The 16,894-nt window shown below is 42.3% G+C and overlaps 2 protein-coding genes across 3 annotated transcripts; one reads left to right on the top strand and one right to left on the bottom strand.

The window, feature by feature from the left end:
- Positions 1-801: 801 nt before the first annotated feature.
- PSMD10 (proteasome 26S subunit, non-ATPase 10) lies at positions 802-4,651 on the bottom strand. 2 transcript variants are annotated; one of them, XR_014616438.1, is made up of 6 exons: positions 4,533-4,651; positions 4,345-4,443; positions 3,256-3,402; positions 2,982-3,148; positions 2,114-2,246; positions 1,864-1,971 (listed from the first exon to the last, which is right to left on the bottom strand). XR_014616438.1 is itself a non-coding variant. In XM_084213170.1 (5 exons), exons 1-5 carry the CDS (start codon positions 4,644-4,646, stop codon positions 1,818-1,820), a joined length of 681 nt encoding a protein of 226 aa, XP_084069296.1. In that variant the 5' UTR covers positions 4,647-4,651; the 3' UTR covers positions 802-1,817. The 2 variants fall into 2 exon arrangements, 1 of the variants encoding a protein (XP_084069296.1); XM_084213170.1 differs by lacking the exon at positions 2,114-2,246 and having other exon boundaries at positions 802-1,971.
- A 181-nt stretch (positions 4,652-4,832) lies between these two features.
- On the top strand, positions 4,833-15,932 carry ATG4A (autophagy related 4A cysteine peptidase). Its single transcript, XM_084212907.1, has 13 exons — positions 4,833-4,929; positions 6,327-6,437; positions 7,576-7,647; positions 8,007-8,105; positions 8,764-8,865; positions 9,397-9,469; positions 10,366-10,445; positions 11,445-11,632; positions 11,735-11,813; positions 12,726-12,871; positions 13,446-13,502; positions 14,334-14,445; positions 14,757-15,932. Exons 1-13 carry the CDS (start codon positions 4,920-4,922, stop codon positions 14,819-14,821), a joined length of 1,194 nt encoding a protein of 397 aa, XP_084069033.1. The 5' UTR covers positions 4,833-4,919; the 3' UTR covers positions 14,822-15,932.
- Positions 15,933-16,894: the final 962 nt, after the last annotated feature.

Here is a 16,894-nt window from a genome sequence, read left to right as displayed (position 1 = left end):
GCCTCATTTCTAAGGCTACACAAACTCAGTTGTTCATCAGGCAAAGAGAAAATTCCCAGAAAGGCTCAAGGACCATGGTGCTCAGACAAATGCAGACCCAGAGCCTTGCTGATACAGGCAGACACTGATTTCAGTCTCCTGCTCTGCAGGAAAACATATCTGGCTCAGAGATCTTGAGTTTTTTGGCACCTAAGTTTTTCATAGGATCTAACATTCATAAATCCTTTGGTGACTGTTCCTAGACTATAAACATTAGTTATATGCAACATCTAAGGTTTCTGGGCTAAAACTTTCAGCTTCAGTTCCTACGGCTCTAAGTATGTTTTCAAAATAGTGACTAATAAAATATATATATAAAGGAAAAAAAATGTGGCAATATTTAAGGATGTAAGGCATGAGATCCTAGTTAATATTTCTTTTGGATCTTCAAGAATAACTGTATTCATTGCTCTTTCCTCAGTTTTCTGACTTCCAAATATTTTTCTTTGATAGGCGTGTCCCATCAGTGTTAGCTTCATCCCAGACTGGTGAAAGTATTTGTTGGTTTTAAGTTTCTGTCTTGCTTATCAAAATAAAGTGCATTACCTTAATCCCTACAAGTCAAACTGTAGAAACTGCCAGCTTGCATTTCACCCTTTCCTTGAGGCTGAAGAGCAAACATGTTGCATTTCCATACTGTGTAAGGGATGGCAGGGTTTCATCTCGTTCTTCACACCCCAAACATACAAGCTATTTAGAAAATACTGGTTTTCTCACATGTCAGTTTAATAAAGTTTTATAATACCAAAGACTGTTGTTTAGGAAAGTTCTTTATTTCACAGAATTTCATTCTCTGTTCAAGTGGAAATCTATCCACTGGTGTCAAAAATTATCATAACAACATCAGGACAGGAGGTCAGTTTTTAGACTCTACCTTGTTAGCTCTGCCTTGTAATAACTTAATATCAGGATTTGCTATGAGTAAATAAAGGTTAAACCAGGCTTCTGTTAAAAATAAAATGGTAAACTACAAATGTCAGTGCTGCATATGGGAGTCAAAGAGAACAGAAAAAGAAATCTTCAAGAGGAACAAGAAGAAAAAATATTAAAGTTGAAGTACATCCCAGAGGAGTATCCAGAGCCATCCATTATAAAGCAGTGTATTTGCAGAGGTAACCCTGAAACTGTGCCTGCACTCTGCAAGCAGTCCAGTGCACTTCATCAAATACACATACTTAAAGACTCAGAGAAAAACAGGATAACAACCTGTAACAACAGAAAAGCTTTAAACACTCAGATTTCACTTAATACACAAAGAATAGCAAAAATGGATACAATTATCTAAGTAACTAAGCAAACTGCATTCTACAAAGAGAAATACAGTGTAGCTTAGAATCATCTGGAGAAAGACAATCAGTACCCACAAAACACAGACAAAACCCCACACACAAATCACAAAAGCTAAGAGAAAAAACAAAGACTCTTGAAGAAAACAAAAATTGGCTTTAAATGGTTAAAACATTTTTGGTCCTGTTTCTTGAAAGAAATAATTCTAAACTGGGATCTGAAGAAGAAGGAATACCACATTTATACACATCACACTGTAAACTGAAAGAAAACTGCAAGATAGTGAAAAATACTTTAAAGTCAGTGAACAATTTAATTAACAGGAAGTACAAAGAGTTGTTTTGGCACTGCACTTGAAGGACAGCTTCAATAAAAACATTTCATTACCATGCTGATACCATACATGACATCCCAGATGAACTATCAAAACATGAAGCTTGCAATCCTAAGCAGAAGTGCAACAGGAGAGAGACTCAAGTGGGAAGCCCCCTCTAGCCTTCCACCATTCTTTTAAGGATGGCTCCCAGGCCACCCTTTGCCACTTTCAGAGGGGTCAGCTCTTCTTTATTCTCAATGTGAATACTTGCACCATGAGACACCAGCAGCTTCGCTTCCTCCACTCTCTCTTCATCGCAGGCTAGATGACTGCAGTGAGAACAAGAAACCCACAGCAACTGTTAAACTGTCCCAGCTTGTAAGGAGCAATAATTACACCATGTCAAAATGACAGTGTCAATGTTGGGGGGAGATACATCTGAGAACAACAAATCCACAAGCAGCCAACTACCTAGACAGATTCCAAAGCTTGCTGTCCAGTCCCTCTGCTGTCATTAAGCAACTCAAGAACATTCCTCCTGCTGCTCTCCTTGCAATGTTAAGACAGCTCTTTAGGTTAGGATTTGGCTCTGCAGTCAGCAAAGCTAAAGAGAACATAATCCATGGTGAGAATGGAAAATGGCAATCTCTATTAAATTGAAGGTGAGAAATAAATTGTCTGATGCTAAAAAATAACGAGTTACTGCAAATGCAGCAAATGATTTTTTCCATTTGGCACTGTGTCCTAGGAAGAACTGTGTGCACTCCAGGGCCATACTGGGGTTTAAGTACAGCAAAAACTTACTGCTTGATCTTATGCACAGCAAAATCTGGATTCCACTGTGGTTTGGACACCAACTTCAAAATAGCTATAACCCTTACAGATTCAAATTGATCTCTAAGGTAACAGTAACACTAGGCTGACTGTACTTCAATTGCAACTTATTTTCTTTAGAGAGGTGAAGAAAAGCTTCTGAAATGAGTTCTTGCTTGGCAGGACAGAGTAGACCAGCCTGCAAGACCAGTTTCCTCTGACTCTGATGTCATTAGCTCACTTTCTATCCTGTAGCAGCAACCAACATATTCCAGATTAATACAAAACATGTTCTAGACTCTTTAAGTGGATGCAGTAACACAAGTTAAAGTATGCATGTACAGACCATGATGGCAAAATACTAAGTATGACTTTCTGAAATACTTTTTAGTTGCACAGGGATGTGAAGCAAGAGTGTATTTTTAAGCAACAAAAAAAAAAAAAGAAAAAAGCCATTGAAGTAATGGACTAGCATTTCACACAGATTACACTATATTAGGCAAAATAAAAATAAAAAATTACTTACAGAGGAGTATTCCCTTCAGAGTCCCGTATATCCAAAGTTGCATTGTGCTGCACAAGGATCTGTACCATTTTTAGGTTTCCTTTGGCTGCTGCTCTGTGTAACGGGGTGGATTCAAAATGATCTGTTGCATCTGGATCTGCTCCATTCTCCAAAAGCATGATTGCAATCTGAGCATGTTGAAAGAGAAAGGAGCAGGGGAGGAGGATGTGGGCTTAAAACACCTAAATCCTTCTTCCAAGAACATCACCAGCTCCAGTAGCTTAGGTAAACATACCTCCTGCTTATTTTTGGAGGCTGCATAATGCAGCGGCGTGCAGCCATTCTGATTGACAGCATTTACATGAGCACCCTTAGCAATGAGGGCTTTCACAATTTCATCACGGCCTGCTGAAGCAGCAATGTGCAAGGGAGTCCAACCAGCCTACAGAGGCAAGAAGAAATCCACATTATTCAAACCATGAGTTTCAGGCAGAAAAACATGATAATGTACAACCCAGACAAACTTGAACTACTCACACTGCTCATATTCTTACCAGTGTAAAGCTAAAATATTACTGTTTTTCACTAGATGCAAGGCTCATGTCTTCTTGCATGCCTGCATTCATTACCTGGAAAAAGCTGCCAGTTAAATGACAGAAATCACTTCTGCTATACAGTTATGCATGGCATCTTTGCAGAACACTTTGTCCCTGCAGAATTTACACTAGTGCCTTTTTAAGAACAAACAGCAGTAGTAGAAAAGGGTGTTAACAACTTTTTCTATAACCTACTCTCTAAACTGATGAGACATTTCCTTCTTTATGGATGACATTTGGGATGCTTAGTAATGGATATTTCAACTCTTCCTCTGGAACAGGAGTAGGCCACCTCCTTCCCAACTGTGAAATCACTGAACCCACACCTGCTTTATTAACGCCTTCCCCAATGTGAGAGATCTTCAGGCTGCCTCATGATTTGGCACAACATATTTCAGAGATCACACGGAGATAAAGGTAATGTGAAAACCCCAAGAACCACCCGAACACCCCTGGTTTTGCAACTTGCTTCATAAATACAGCTCTCCTAAAATTCCGGGACAATAAGCAGGTCTCAAATCTCATTCTCACGCCTATTTCCAAACGGGGAATACTTCACCCTGCCCGCCCAGCGCACACAGAGCAGCTTGGAGCTCCCCAAGCGCCAGGTACGGCTGGGCGCCCCGGCCGGCGGGAGGAGGGGGCGAGGGCGAGGAGGGAGCGGCACAAGCGGCCCCGGGAGCGGCTCCGGGAGCTGTCAGGGCCCCTCTGCGGCTGGAACCGTGACAGCAGCGGGCCCGGCAGCACCCGCGACCCGGACCGCCCCGGGCTATGGCCGCGGCACTCACATCGTCCTTATCGTTCACAGGCACGCCGAGCCCGAGGAGGAGCTCCGCGACGTCCGTGTGTCCCGCCGAGCAGGCCCAGTGCAGCGCGGTGCGGTGATCCTGCGGGAGGGAAGCGGTGAGCGGGGCAAGGACGGACAGCGGCCTGCAGGAGCCGCCCCCCGGGCCGCCCGGGGCCGCAGCCGGCTGACCTGGTCGGCCCGCGTGGCCTGGGCCCTGTCACGGAGCAGCAGCGCCCGCAGCTCCTCGAGGCGCCCCGCGAACGCCAGGTTACACACGGCCACGTCCGACACCGCGCCCTCCATGCTGTCCCCGCGCCACCCCGCCCGCGGGGCGGGCCCAAGCCCACGAACCGCCAATCAGGAGGGCGCCGGCGCCCAGTCCAGCCAATCGCGCCTGCCTACCTGCTCCGCTCCCCGCCCAGGCCGCGAAGGCTGCCGGGGTTTGTAGTCCCTTGGACAAGGGGGCGGTGCGCTCCCGGCCGGCGGCGGGACTGCAGCTCCCAGGGCGCCCCGCGGCGCGGCCGTGTTGTGCCTCCGTGTCGGGGCGAAGGGGAGGAGGATGGTGACAGCGGGAGGATGGAGGCCGGTGAGAGGCGCGGGGCGCGGGCACGGCTGGCGGGGCGGCGCTGAAGGGCCAGGCCGGGGCTCCGGGGATCCAGTGGGGCTCCCAGCGGCGGGAGACGCCCGCGGGCTGAGGGACGGAGGCCGGCGCGGTGCGATCCGCCCTGAGGGGTCGCCTGGTGCTTGGGGTCCCGCGACCTCTCCCGGGGCCGGAGCTGGGGGGCTCGGGTGGGGGCCCGGGCGTGAGGGGGCCCGGCCGGGGCGCGGGGCGGCCTGAGCGGAGGGGCCGGAGCCGGGTCTGGCAGCCCCGCTCCGGGAGGCGCCGCAGCTCGGCGGGGAGCGCTGTGGGGGAGCGCCGGGAAGGGGAAGGGGACCCCGGCAATGGAAAAGAAATCCCGGCGGTGCCTTCTCCAGAGCTCCGGGGTGTCGCACGAGAGCGGAGGCCAGAGAGGTGGCCGCGAAGGGGGTGCAGGTGCCTCCGGCTGGATTTCGGGGATCGAGAGTGTCTTTGGTGTAAAAACCAGACAATTTGCTCTGGAAGTGCAGTGAGCGACGGCTTTTCTGCCGGAGAATGCAGAGCTCAGTGCGAGAAGTTGTTTTGCTGAGCTGACAGCCCTCGAGGAGTCTGGCGCGGTGTTTCACCGCTGCCTGCGGGGACGCTGAGCGTCGGGGCTCGGCACTGCTGGCCCGGGGCTCCAGCCAGAGGGTGGTGCAGCTCCCTTCTGATGGCTGGAATGTATCTGATTTTTAATGGAATCTTACTTTATATATATGATTTTACATTAATTTTTACACTTGGAAGGTTGTTGCACTCTTCCAAAAAGCACCATTTTAATGATCTAGAAAATGGTTGGACTGTCTTCTTTTGGTAGTATTATCTTTTATTATTTTTCACTAAATAGATGTGGTGTTGAATAATAACATTAATACATCTATTATTTTTTTTCTGAAGTGTTTCAAATCTCCAGTTGGGAAAGTAAAGCCCAATCTTGCTAACTCTTTTCACATGCTTTCCATTAAGCACAAGGCCATAATCACTCTGATTTGTATTTTTTCTATGTTTCATATCATACTGTGGTGCCTAATTTTTTTTTTTTCCTTTCCTCATTATCTTGAATCAAATCCCATCCTCAATGCAGTCATCCTGAACTTCTGTCACTGGCTTCAGTGAGACTGCTTATAAAGGTATTATTCCTGGTGTTCTCTCAGCACTCACTGAGGATCTAAATGAAAAACAAGGCATTGCTTATTTCAGTCAGAACAGCTTTTAAGGGAGAAAATTAAAAGCAGCTGGCAGCACTGCTCAGAAGACCCAAAGGCTGTAAAGTCTTACTACTAACTAGTTCAGTTTGAGAGCTCCAAGTTGTGCATAAAAGAATAAGGGGATAAAATGGAGTTTGAATTTTGTGTATTCCTGTTCAGTTTTGTCTAGGTATGAAAACCAGATCACTCTTTTGTCAGACTACTTAGAAGAATTTCCAGAAACTGATGAGCCAGTGTGGATTTTAGGAAGGCAACACCACCTAAACACAGGTATCTTTAGAATTAAATTATCTGTAACATCTGTAGAATATTCATAGATTCACAAGCAGCAACAGCTCCTGATTTCCTTGTGTTCCCTAATTGTCTCATGTGGGAAGTTTGTTCTTCATCAGTGAGACACCAGGTGTAAGCAGGAATTCCTCCTGTACAGAAACCAGAACCAAGGCCAATGTGCTTCCACTATAATTCATAGCAGAGGCTGTTAGATATGAGCCTCATCACTTCACAACATCAGGGCCTCAGAAATAAATATATAAATAATTTTTTTGGGAAATGTTCAGCATTACTGATGTCATTTTCCTCTGAGGGATGCTGTCCACAGCCTGTTACTTGCAACTGCAATGATATTTCAAATAGCAGCAATAAGTTAGTCTGTGGCACATACTGCCTTTTAGTGAAAATAAGTACATGACCTAAAAGCTAGAGCAGGGTAATGTGTTTATATAAAAGTAAGATTTCAGAAAGGAGTTTTGCTCCCTGGGGAGAAGACAGGGCCATCCTCCTGTGTTACCTGTCAAAGGCAGTGGCCACCAGTGCAGGACAGCCCAGGGTGCTGCATGCAGCCTTGATCAGCTGGAGAACCCTTTGGAAAAGCCAGCCAGTCTGAGCCACAGCTAAGGGAAAATGCAGCAAATAGGATTCCTAAGCATTCTTCAGAGCCTTTGGAGGAATCTGTAAGTGCATGTGTTTAAAAAACAGGAAAAAAAGAGAGGTTTCATTCAATTTAATGTTATTAACCTTTTCTTAAAATTGCTTTCTGTTGGGTTTGGAGGTAATGTATAATTCCATGTTGATTTGCACGTAGAACTTCTTAACCTGCTTTACCAGTTCTGTCCTGAGGACAGTTCTCCAGAGTTGTTTTATTCAGGCTGGGCATAGTCATTCCAAGCACCTTGTAAAATTTCATTGGCTACTAATTATTTCATCCATAATAAGTTAACTTTAATTAGCAGTCTGCAAAAGCTCTCTGTGTTTAAATTGCTAAAAAATGTTTTAAGTACTAAGGGTCTTGTATGTAAAAGCTATAGGAGCCTTCCATGCACTCTATATATTACTGTACAGGGATGATTTGAATTTTTCAGTTTTAAGTTCTGTTTTAATAATTTATTTCCACTTAAAATTATTCCAGACAAATCTAAGTTATTGTTGGATGTAAGTGCTCGTCTCTGGTTTACGTATAGAAGAAAGTTTTCACCTATTGGTGAGTATGCAGCATTCCAGCAGCCTGGTTATGGATTAGCAGGATTAGTGATGATGTTGGGGACTGAAAAGTTATTTTTACAGTACTAGAACGTTTTGATCATAATTTAACTGTGTGTGCAAACAAAAGATTAAAGCTATCAAAATCAGTGTTTGCTTGTACCTGTATATAATCAGGTCTTCATGTTTGTGGGGCAAGCAGAGAAGTGACAGCAGCACTGAGGGGAGAAAGGAGCTGGCTCAGTGAGACAGGCTGGCTCCCCCTCAGCTGTGGGGCAGTTGTTAGGGGTTTGACTGTGGGTTCTCTCAGAAGCTGGCTCTGTGCAGAGCCCGTGCTGATGTGAGCACCTCTGTTCCCAGGAGGCACCGGTCCCTCGTCTGATGCGGGCTGGGGATGCATGCTCAGGTGTGGGCAGATGATGCTGGCCCAGGCACTGATCTGCAGACATTTAGGAAGAGGTGAGTACTGTTGCTGAGGCAACTTTTGTGTTATTTGGAAGCTGTTTCATTTTTGTTGTCGTTTTCCATAAAAGCATAAACCCTAAATTTATTAATGACATTTCTGTGATGCCTTGATAAAGTTATTAGTGACCCTTGAACTTGCAGGATGGATCTAAATAGCATCAGCCCTGTGTATATGGTTCTCTGTTAATAAATGTGAGGTAATTACCTTATGTCAGAAGTTCACGTGGCAAAGCCATGGTTTGGATTTTGCTGTGATAGAAGGCCAGCATTGTGTTTGGATTTTGCTTTATGAGTCTTATTATCCTACAAATGTTCACAAATCTGATAAAGTCCAAACAGAGCAGATAGTTCTAAATAGTCTTGGAAGCTCATATAGAGCAATAGCTATCAATTCTCAGCAGTGATCACTCAGGATATACTTGCAGTTGGCATTGTTATTTTAGTTTCCCAGTTTTCACACAATAGCGTGTGATGATAAAGGGCAGCTTGATAATAAATGACAAGGTGTGACTTCTAGGATCTCTAAATAAAATGTAAATATTAGAGATGGATCATCTCTTAAAATCTCATTGGATGGCTTTCTGCCATCTAGAAATTTGATCAGGACAATGAAAACATTATTTTTTAATCTGTTTAACTTATTTCCTGAAAGATTGGCAATGGGAAAAACACAAAAAACAACCAGAAGAATATCATAGAATCTTACGGTGCTTTCTGGATAGAAAAGATTGCTGTTATTCCATCCACCAAATGGGTAAGAACACACATCAACTTCCTTTTGTCTACTGAAGTTCCTACAGTGTTGAAACGTTCTCATTTGAAGTAAGTTAAAGAAACATTTTTAAAAGGTGATTATGATGACAATATATATTTTTACATATAAATAAAAATGTATGCAAATGGGTACGAAGTGTAATAATTCAGAAATGTTATTCACTAAGACCTAAATGAATCTGTATTCTAGAATCTAGCTCTTGATAAAGTGTGCAGGTTTTGGGTAGCAGAGTTGATAGTGTTAAAATAGACAGTCATAAAAGTTATTGCTGTAATTTGTAAGTAAGGACATATTTGTAGTTGTCATTACAGTTTAGGAACTTCTTCCAAGGGAGCTAGCAGTCATTAAGTTTTAAAAAGAGAATAGGTTGTGAAAATAATGGTGGCTAAATACAGCTTGCACTTGCTCTAGAGTGTTTGTCAAGGTATTAGTAGGCCATGCTGTGTGACACAGACTGTGACCAGCCTCTCTGTGGTCGTCTCCTGTGTGTGTTTTCCCTTTCAACAACAGCGCAGATGGGTGTTGGAGAGGGGAAGTCCATTGGAGAGTGGTTTGGACCAAATACGGTTGCTCAAGTGCTGAAGTAAGTCATGGCAGGGGCTCCCTGGACGTGCTCACGGGGCTGCTGAGCTCAGAGACCGCACGGGGCTGCCCGAGGCTGCTGGGGGGAACGTGGAAGCTCCTCCTGGTCTGGAAGCCTCCCTAGAGCTGACTTTGCTAAGGGATAGGGAACGTCCCAGATTTCAGGTGGAGGCTGGACTGCAGCTCCTGGGTGCCATTTGCTGCAGCCCTGGGACAGATGTTCTGGAGAGAGAAAGGAGCTGAAGGATGTCCTGGCCTCCAGCTCCTTTCCCTTACAAATTCTTCTTGACTCACATACCAGTTTCTCAGGCTTATTTTAGACAACCAACACTGCCTGTGCAGCCTGAGAGCTCCCTTCCCCAGAGTTCTGGATGTCACACAAAGCAGACAGAAACCTGGCTATTATGCCATCCTCCTAACTTTTGGGTGCCAAAATCTCGAGCTGCTCTGGCATTTAACAACCTGAAATAGTTCCACTGAACTTCTTAAGCACAGAGTAATGTGGAAAAACTGGCGTAGGAATTTTTTTCTTTTCTACATGATGTTAGGCACCATGGGCAGAATCCCACGGCAGAATCTGTTAATTGCAATAAAAAGTAATAAATCTAATCATGTGGTTGAGCTGTTACTATCCCTGCATTTGGCAAACGGACAAAACAGCTTTCACGTGGTATAGTGTATGTGCTTTTCCTGGAATCACTCATTATTATTTTTTTCTAAATATGTTAAACACTGAAAGTGATCTTTTTATTACATGGAGACTTAAAAAAAAACCAACAAATTTTTCTTCCAAATAAGTGACTTTTTTTACTCAAGAACTATTTAACTGTCCTGAGTTAAAAGCTGTCCTCATGGTCCTAGTGAGCTTTTATTAATTATTGCCTCTGTGTTTTCTAGGAAGCTTGCTTTATTTGATGAATGGAATTCGTTAGCAGTTTATGTATCTATGGACAATACAGTGGTCATCGAGGACATCAGTAAGTGAAAGAGGAGTTTTTGCAGGACGACTTTAGTGTCTCAGCAGATACTGAAGAGTAGCTCAAGCTCATGGCAAATTTAATTGTTTGGACAAACTACCTCTGGGAGCATTAGGGTAGTGGTTGGATTTGATGATGTTAAAGGTTTTTCTGGCCTAAATGATTTGATGATTCTGTGATTATTTCCTTGGTGACAGTTTTGATTTGAATTCACTTTCCTGAATGTATCTAAGTGTCTCCTGAATGGGCAAAATCTTGGCACCATCCCTATGTGTTCCCAGGGTAAGAAAAGGAATAAAGAAAATATATACTCAGGTTTGGGGTTTCCAAAAGTAAAGTTAGCACAGAACAGTGAGGAATTTTTGGTGACCAACTCACATGCCATGTGGATGAGAAAGTGGAGTTTAGTCTGTGCTACCTTAACTCCTACACCAGCAATGGAATGAAGTTTTAGTATGTAAAAATACAGAGAATTGCTTGTAATATAGAGTTTGCCAGAAATTTGCTTTTGTCAGGCAAAAGGGAAATGAAGGGCAGATCCTTCAGAAATGTGTGGCCCATTTTCAACTTAAAACTGTAAGAAGGGTGGGTTTACAAATGGTATTCAGGCCACAGCTTGGTTCTACTTTAGTCCCTACTACTGCTTATTTCATGTCTACATCACTGGAAGGGAAGAGTTCCCTTAAGAGTTTCTAATGCTACCTCTCTGCAATATCATCTCCCAGGCAAAGCTTGACAGCTTTAATATTGCAAGTAGTAAATGTAGCTTCAGTCTTAAACATTCATCCCCTCATTTTTCCCATGTCTCACTAATGTGCCAGCACATACTCTGACAGCCAGAATTACTTCTACTAAGTAGTCAGGATTTCCATGCCCTACTCCTTTTTTCTTAAAACAGGCGCTCTATAAAGCTGTCTGGAAAAGTAATTTAATTCATGATTGAAAGCTCTGCTCTGTGTTCCTGTGTGCATTCACTGATGTCTCTTTTCATTCCCCCAGAGAAGATGTGCTGGTCCCCTGCCCAGAGCAGCAGTGTTGCCCACAGCAGTGCACATTTGCACAGAAGTGCTCTTGGCCCAAACAAGAACACAGCAGGATTGTGCCCAGGCTGGAAGCCCCTCTTGCTCATTATCCCTCTCCGGCTAGGGATTAATCACATCAATCCAGTGTATATTGATGCGTTTAAAGTAAGGCATTCTTCAGTGACTTGCTTGTGTATGTGAAAAAGTTCAGGTATCTGGTACATCAATAAACAAATCAATTTAATTCTTCTCTCTTTGGACTCCTAGGAATGCTTTAAGATGCCACAGTCTTTGGGAGCATTAGGAGGGAAACCCAATAATGCCTATTATTTTATAGGATTTTTAGGTAAGGAAGAAAGAAACTTACTCCAAATATCCATATGACTGAAAGAGAAAGGATTTTCTTTGGGAAGGGGCAATAGTAAGCATTTTAAGCTTGAGAATGGAAAAGAAGAAACATACCTCAGACACTTCAGGAACCATCCTTATAGGAACAGAAAAGAAGCAGCAAAACTTGATCTAAAAATATGGAATGATATAAGCAAGAACAAGACACTAAGAAAAGTTGATAGCATTCAAAAAATGTGAAATGTCACTGCTGCTTAAACACTGTATTTTTTCTAATCATTAATACTTTCCAGTGAAGAGTGTCTTGATTTATTCTTTTGCTTCCTGGCTTTCTTAAATTATTGTCTCATATTTTTCAATTTTTTCTCAAAGCAGTATGTCTTTCACCTTCTTCCATGCCTTTATTAATTAATGCAATAGTTGATCCTAGATTCAGCCTTTGATATTTTACCCTGGTTTGATCTGTAACTCCTTGGATATTTTGCTCTTTCTTTTGTAAAACCTGAGCTGTTTTAGTAAGACTTATTTGTTCAATTTCTGGGTGAATGCCTAATGGGATTACAGATTGGATTTGTGGTCATCCTGTATCTTTGATCTGAGGAATGTTAGGGATTACTGCAGTTGAGATTTTAAAAAAATGTACTGGAGTTCATGTAGATAAAGGAAAGTATTTGACAAACATAGAAAAAAACATCCAAAAAAATCTACTCTAAAAGGTAACAGTGGAAAATTATACTAAATGCCCTGTGGGATACTGTTGTGCCTGGCTTTCCAGTTCTCTTAAAGACTCCCTAGGTAGAGAGTTGAGATACAGACTGTGTAATCCAATTTATGTTTTACAAGTCTGGATGGAATAAGTGTTTATTACTGCTTCTTGCTTGTTATCACCATGTGGATTTTACCCCTCCAGGCAATGAGCTGATCTACTTGGACCCTCACACCACTCAGAGTTTTGTAGATTCAGAAGAAAATGGCACAGTTGATGACAAGAGCTTCCACTGCCAGCAAGCCCCACACAGAATGAAGATCATGAATTTGGACCCTTCAGTAGCTTTAGTAGGTGTTAGAAAATAATAAATGTGTGTACTTTATTCAAAGTAATACCTCTGTGTATTGGTAAGGGCAACAACGTTTCCTTGATCACAGTCAAGATCTCAGGGCACTTTTCTGCAATCTAAAATTCAACACATAGTAGTTGAACTGCATAGGGTACATTAATTTTAGCTCAAGCAGGGGACCAACTGTTTGTATCCTGGGGAGCCAATTAAGTTTCCTTCCTGGGCAACATAGACCTTTTCCAAGAAGTAGTTTGAAAGTCAAAGCAAGGAACTGAATCAGGTTTCCTTACTTTATTCCATCACTATCACCTGTGCATTGGTTGCTCTCCAAGATACTCACCTGAGCTTGTTTTATTTAATCTACAAATCTTCAAGTGAAATTTCTTGTAGAAGTAATCCAGTATAGACCACAAGAATACTGTGGTAGTTGAAGAAATTGTCTGATCTCTTGCTAGTGTCCTTTGGTTGGGTTATGGGTGATTGTCACGAGATATAACCCATACATAGATACCACAGCATCTTTGCTCATTGACATGTTGTATTTAATATTACTGTGTGTATTCTTTCCTTAGGGCTTCTTTTGCAAAGAAGAATGCGATTTTGATAACTGGTGTAGTCTTGTACAAAAGGTAATACTGCTATCTTTTTTTGCTCTGTATGAAATAATGGATACTGTTCTTTTTTTGGTTAATGGAAATTCCTGGCCTGCAAATCAAATGATCCCCAGTGAAGGTGGCACTAATGATCAGGGAGAGCTGACACTGCTGAAGGAGCTCGTTCAGCATTTTGCAACCCTGAGCCCTGGCACTGGGAGAACAAGTGCATACAGCCCCTTCTGAGTTTGTCTTCTGTTAGCAGTACTGTGTTAGTGGCTCATACCTAAGTCATTTACTGAGAAACACAGCAAGCAGTTGGAACATTAAGCAACAGAATGCAAATATAAAGTACCACCAACCAAAAGCATTTATTTTAAACAAAGCTACAGAAAGCAGTTTGCAAATAACGGAAGTAGAGGATACGATGGAGCTCACCTGACAGCAGTGAAATTTTGTTTCAATAACTTGTTTCTCCTGATCAAAACCTCTTCCAAAACCTCTTGGATTTTTTTGACTAGATAGATCTGTCTTTTGTTCCCATTGATCAACAGAAACTTGAAAACAGAGAGGTACAAGCAAGTAATTTACTTTTAAAAGGCAGAAGTATGTTCTTGGTATGTGTTTGCCCCATGTAAACAAAATTATAGATGTATAAAAGCTCGTTATAATGCACTGATAGCTTGTAGGAGTTTAAGAGATCCATCTTCCAGGTGTGTTTTTGTGTTTTCAAGTAGGACAATACTAGAGATGTGTGAAGCTGTGATTCATGACGGCAGGTACCTGACCTAACAGGAATTTACAGCCTTTGATCCTTGACAGATATACAGTATTAAAGATGGTTTTTGGTTTGTATTCTGTCCTCAGGAGATTCTAAAGCAGCAGAGCCTGCGGATGTTTGAGCTGGTCCAGAAGCACCCACCCCACTGGCCTCCTTTCATACCTCCGACCAAGCCAGAAGTGACAACCACAGGAGCAGGTGTGGTACACTGAAAGTGCTGCTGGGCAGCAGTGGGGCTCCTCAGCCAGCAGAACCACCACAGGTGGAATAACTGGGCTTTCCTGAGGATCAAGCAATCACTGCATGATTAAATGCCTTACTCTTACAGAGTATCAGTTATCCAAACAGGCCGTGTCCAATTTACATGTGTTAGCACAAGATATTTTTAAGTCTTCGAAAATATTTCAATGGCAGCATTTCAGAAGGATGGGGGGGGAGGTTTGAGGGGTTTTTTAGTAAACAAAATGAGGCATGTCTTCGCATTCTAAGTTGTTTAATTTATTTTTCAGAACTCATTGAATCTACTGACAAGCTATTTGAATTGGAAGAAGAATTTGAAATCCTGAGTGTATGAAGGAAACTGTGGTGACCCTTCTGAGTATTGAACATATTGCTAATATTATTGCATTGACACAAATTACACAGCCATGTTAGCCCAAAAGTGCCTGAAATCATGGATAACAGAGCACAAACATCTGGTATCATCCAAAACTCCTACAGGGACAGTTCCTTCTGTCAAAGAGCTTCCCCAGATGGAAAGGCACTGAAAGATTTTATTGTAAGACCCTGAAAGGGAACCTCTTTTTAATGTGTGTCTTTCTTGAAGACAAATGGACCTCTGAGATTAAGGCAAAAATAAGTCTGTCAGTGGGCTGTATGTTTGGAGAAAGGGATAACACAAAATGGGTATTTCTTGCTCTCATATAATGCAATAGTTTAGTTCTTAAAGCAAGAGTCTTCAGTTAAGGAGGATGTCAACTTCTGTTCCTTCCTGTGGGCTGCATCATAGAAAAAATGCATTGTCTTGTTTAAAAGATCAACTGGATCAGGAGAAAATTGTTTCCTTGTTAAATATTTTAACATGTATTTGAGCAACCACACTTTATGACAAAAATGTTTCTGTGAAAGGAACTATGTCTAACGTATCCATTTTGCAACAGCCTTCCTGTTTCTGGGAGACCTCAAGAGGAACAGGAGCCTCAAATAGTTGATACAGATCACAACCACTGTTATAGTTATGATATATTTCACCTTGACCTTAAAATTCAATCATTAAAACTTAGGCTGACTTTTCTTTCGGAGCTAAAGTGAGTCAAAGGTGGTTTAACTGTACCTTATTTATTTTAAAAAAGATTTACACAAGAATCTCTGTTACTGCACTTTATCTGTGCATCTAATAAATTTCTTAAGCTTTTCATAGGTTGTATGCTGCTATATTTTGTTAATTTGTTTGTGTGAACTAAACATAACCCAGGTTATCTTAAAACTTAATATATAGGCATATGCAAATTACTTAATTGTTGGGTTTTGACTTGTTGCCTTTTGAAATCTGTTTTGGTAAAAGTGCCTTAATTCTCCAGTTTTATCAGCAGAGCCGGTGCAGTTTTGTTTCTTTTTAGAAAGAGTATCTCTGTAGCAGCTCTAAGAAAACCAGCTCAGAATAAAGGCAAAGATCTTTTAATTCATTCTACAGTTCCTTTTTGCTATCACAGTCCCCACTCTGATCACTTTGTCACGATAGTGTAATGGACGTGAGCCACACACTTTCATCTTCAGTAATAAATAACCATGTAGAGAAATCCTGAATGCTGTCTCCTCTCACTTGCACTTCTGGATCAGGGCCAGTGTGATTTCCAAAAATAGTCATGACCTGGGCACAGTTCATTCATTTTTATTAGCCATGCTTTGGAAACTATACATCTAGGAAAAACATCATTTTCTTCCCCTCTCCATGGATTAGCTGCACAGGTTTCATGGAGTTTTTTTTAAACAAAGCATTTCTTCATTAATACATGAAGTTACTGTGTTTATGACACCAATTGCAGCTCTCTCCTCCCCACAAGCAAAAAATTAAAATGAGCCCTTGTTCTGAAATGCTCAGTATTGAGCAGTACCTGCTAAAAAATAATTAAAAGACCCTCGGTGGAGTACCAGGTGCTCATTCCCCAAGCCACCCTTAGCCTCTTCAGAGAGGAGCCTGAGCCTTACAGAGCTCTCAGAGGATTCTGGGTGGGGGTAAACAGGTGCATGGAAATGGGGCTGATGGCAGAACCTGACAGGGAGTGGCTGGTGGAACTGGATGGAAGCTTGGACAGGGGCAGCAGTGGAGCTGGTTACTTCAAGAGAAGCAGCTCTCTAAAGGCAGTACAGCTTAAAATGCATAAAGCTCTGGTCCTGGGGAATAAATTAAATGTGTTTGCATGTGTCATGTTCAAAACTAAAGCCAAGTCCCTGCAGATAAAAGACCTGACCAACCAGACTCTTTGTAGCACCAGGGGAACCCAGTGGATGAAAATTTCATTGTACTTAGTCAGTTATCTGTGTGATTTTTCAGAAGTCTTTGCTTTTTGCTCTGTGCACACAAATGTTTTCAAGTTGCATGTGCATAACCCAGGATGTAAATCCAACATGCTCTGTCTGTGCCAGA

This window comes from Fringilla coelebs, assembly GCF_963513975.1.
Source record: "Fringilla coelebs genome assembly, chromosome: 11".
In the NCBI taxonomy this organism is placed as follows: domain Eukaryota; kingdom Metazoa; phylum Chordata; class Aves; order Passeriformes; family Fringillidae; genus Fringilla; species Fringilla coelebs.
This window is presented reverse-complemented; position numbering and strand designations above follow the sequence as displayed.

Bases quoted from the DNA above. Each gene is read 5' to 3' on its own strand.
- PSMD10 (XM_084213170.1), bottom strand. From the start codon at position 4,646: ATGGAGGGCGCGGTGTCGGACGTGGCCGTGTGTAACCTGGCGTTCGCG. The intron at 4,444-4,532 runs GTCAGCCGGCTG...TCCCTCCCGCAG, and splicing joins AGGCCACGCGGGCCGACCAG to GATCACCGCACCGCGCTGCA. The intron at 1,972-2,981 runs GTAAGTAATTTT...TTCTCACTGCAG, and splicing joins TCTGAAGGGAATACTCCTCT to TCATCTAGCCTGCGATGAAG.
- ATG4A (XM_084212907.1), top strand. The intron at 8,106-8,763 runs GTGAGTACTGTT...ATTTCCTGAAAG, and splicing joins CTGCAGACATTTAGGAAGAG to ATTGGCAATGGGAAAAACAC. The intron at 13,503-14,333 runs GTAATACTGCTA...TTCTGTCCTCAG, and splicing joins GGTGTAGTCTTGTACAAAAG to GAGATTCTAAAGCAGCAGAG.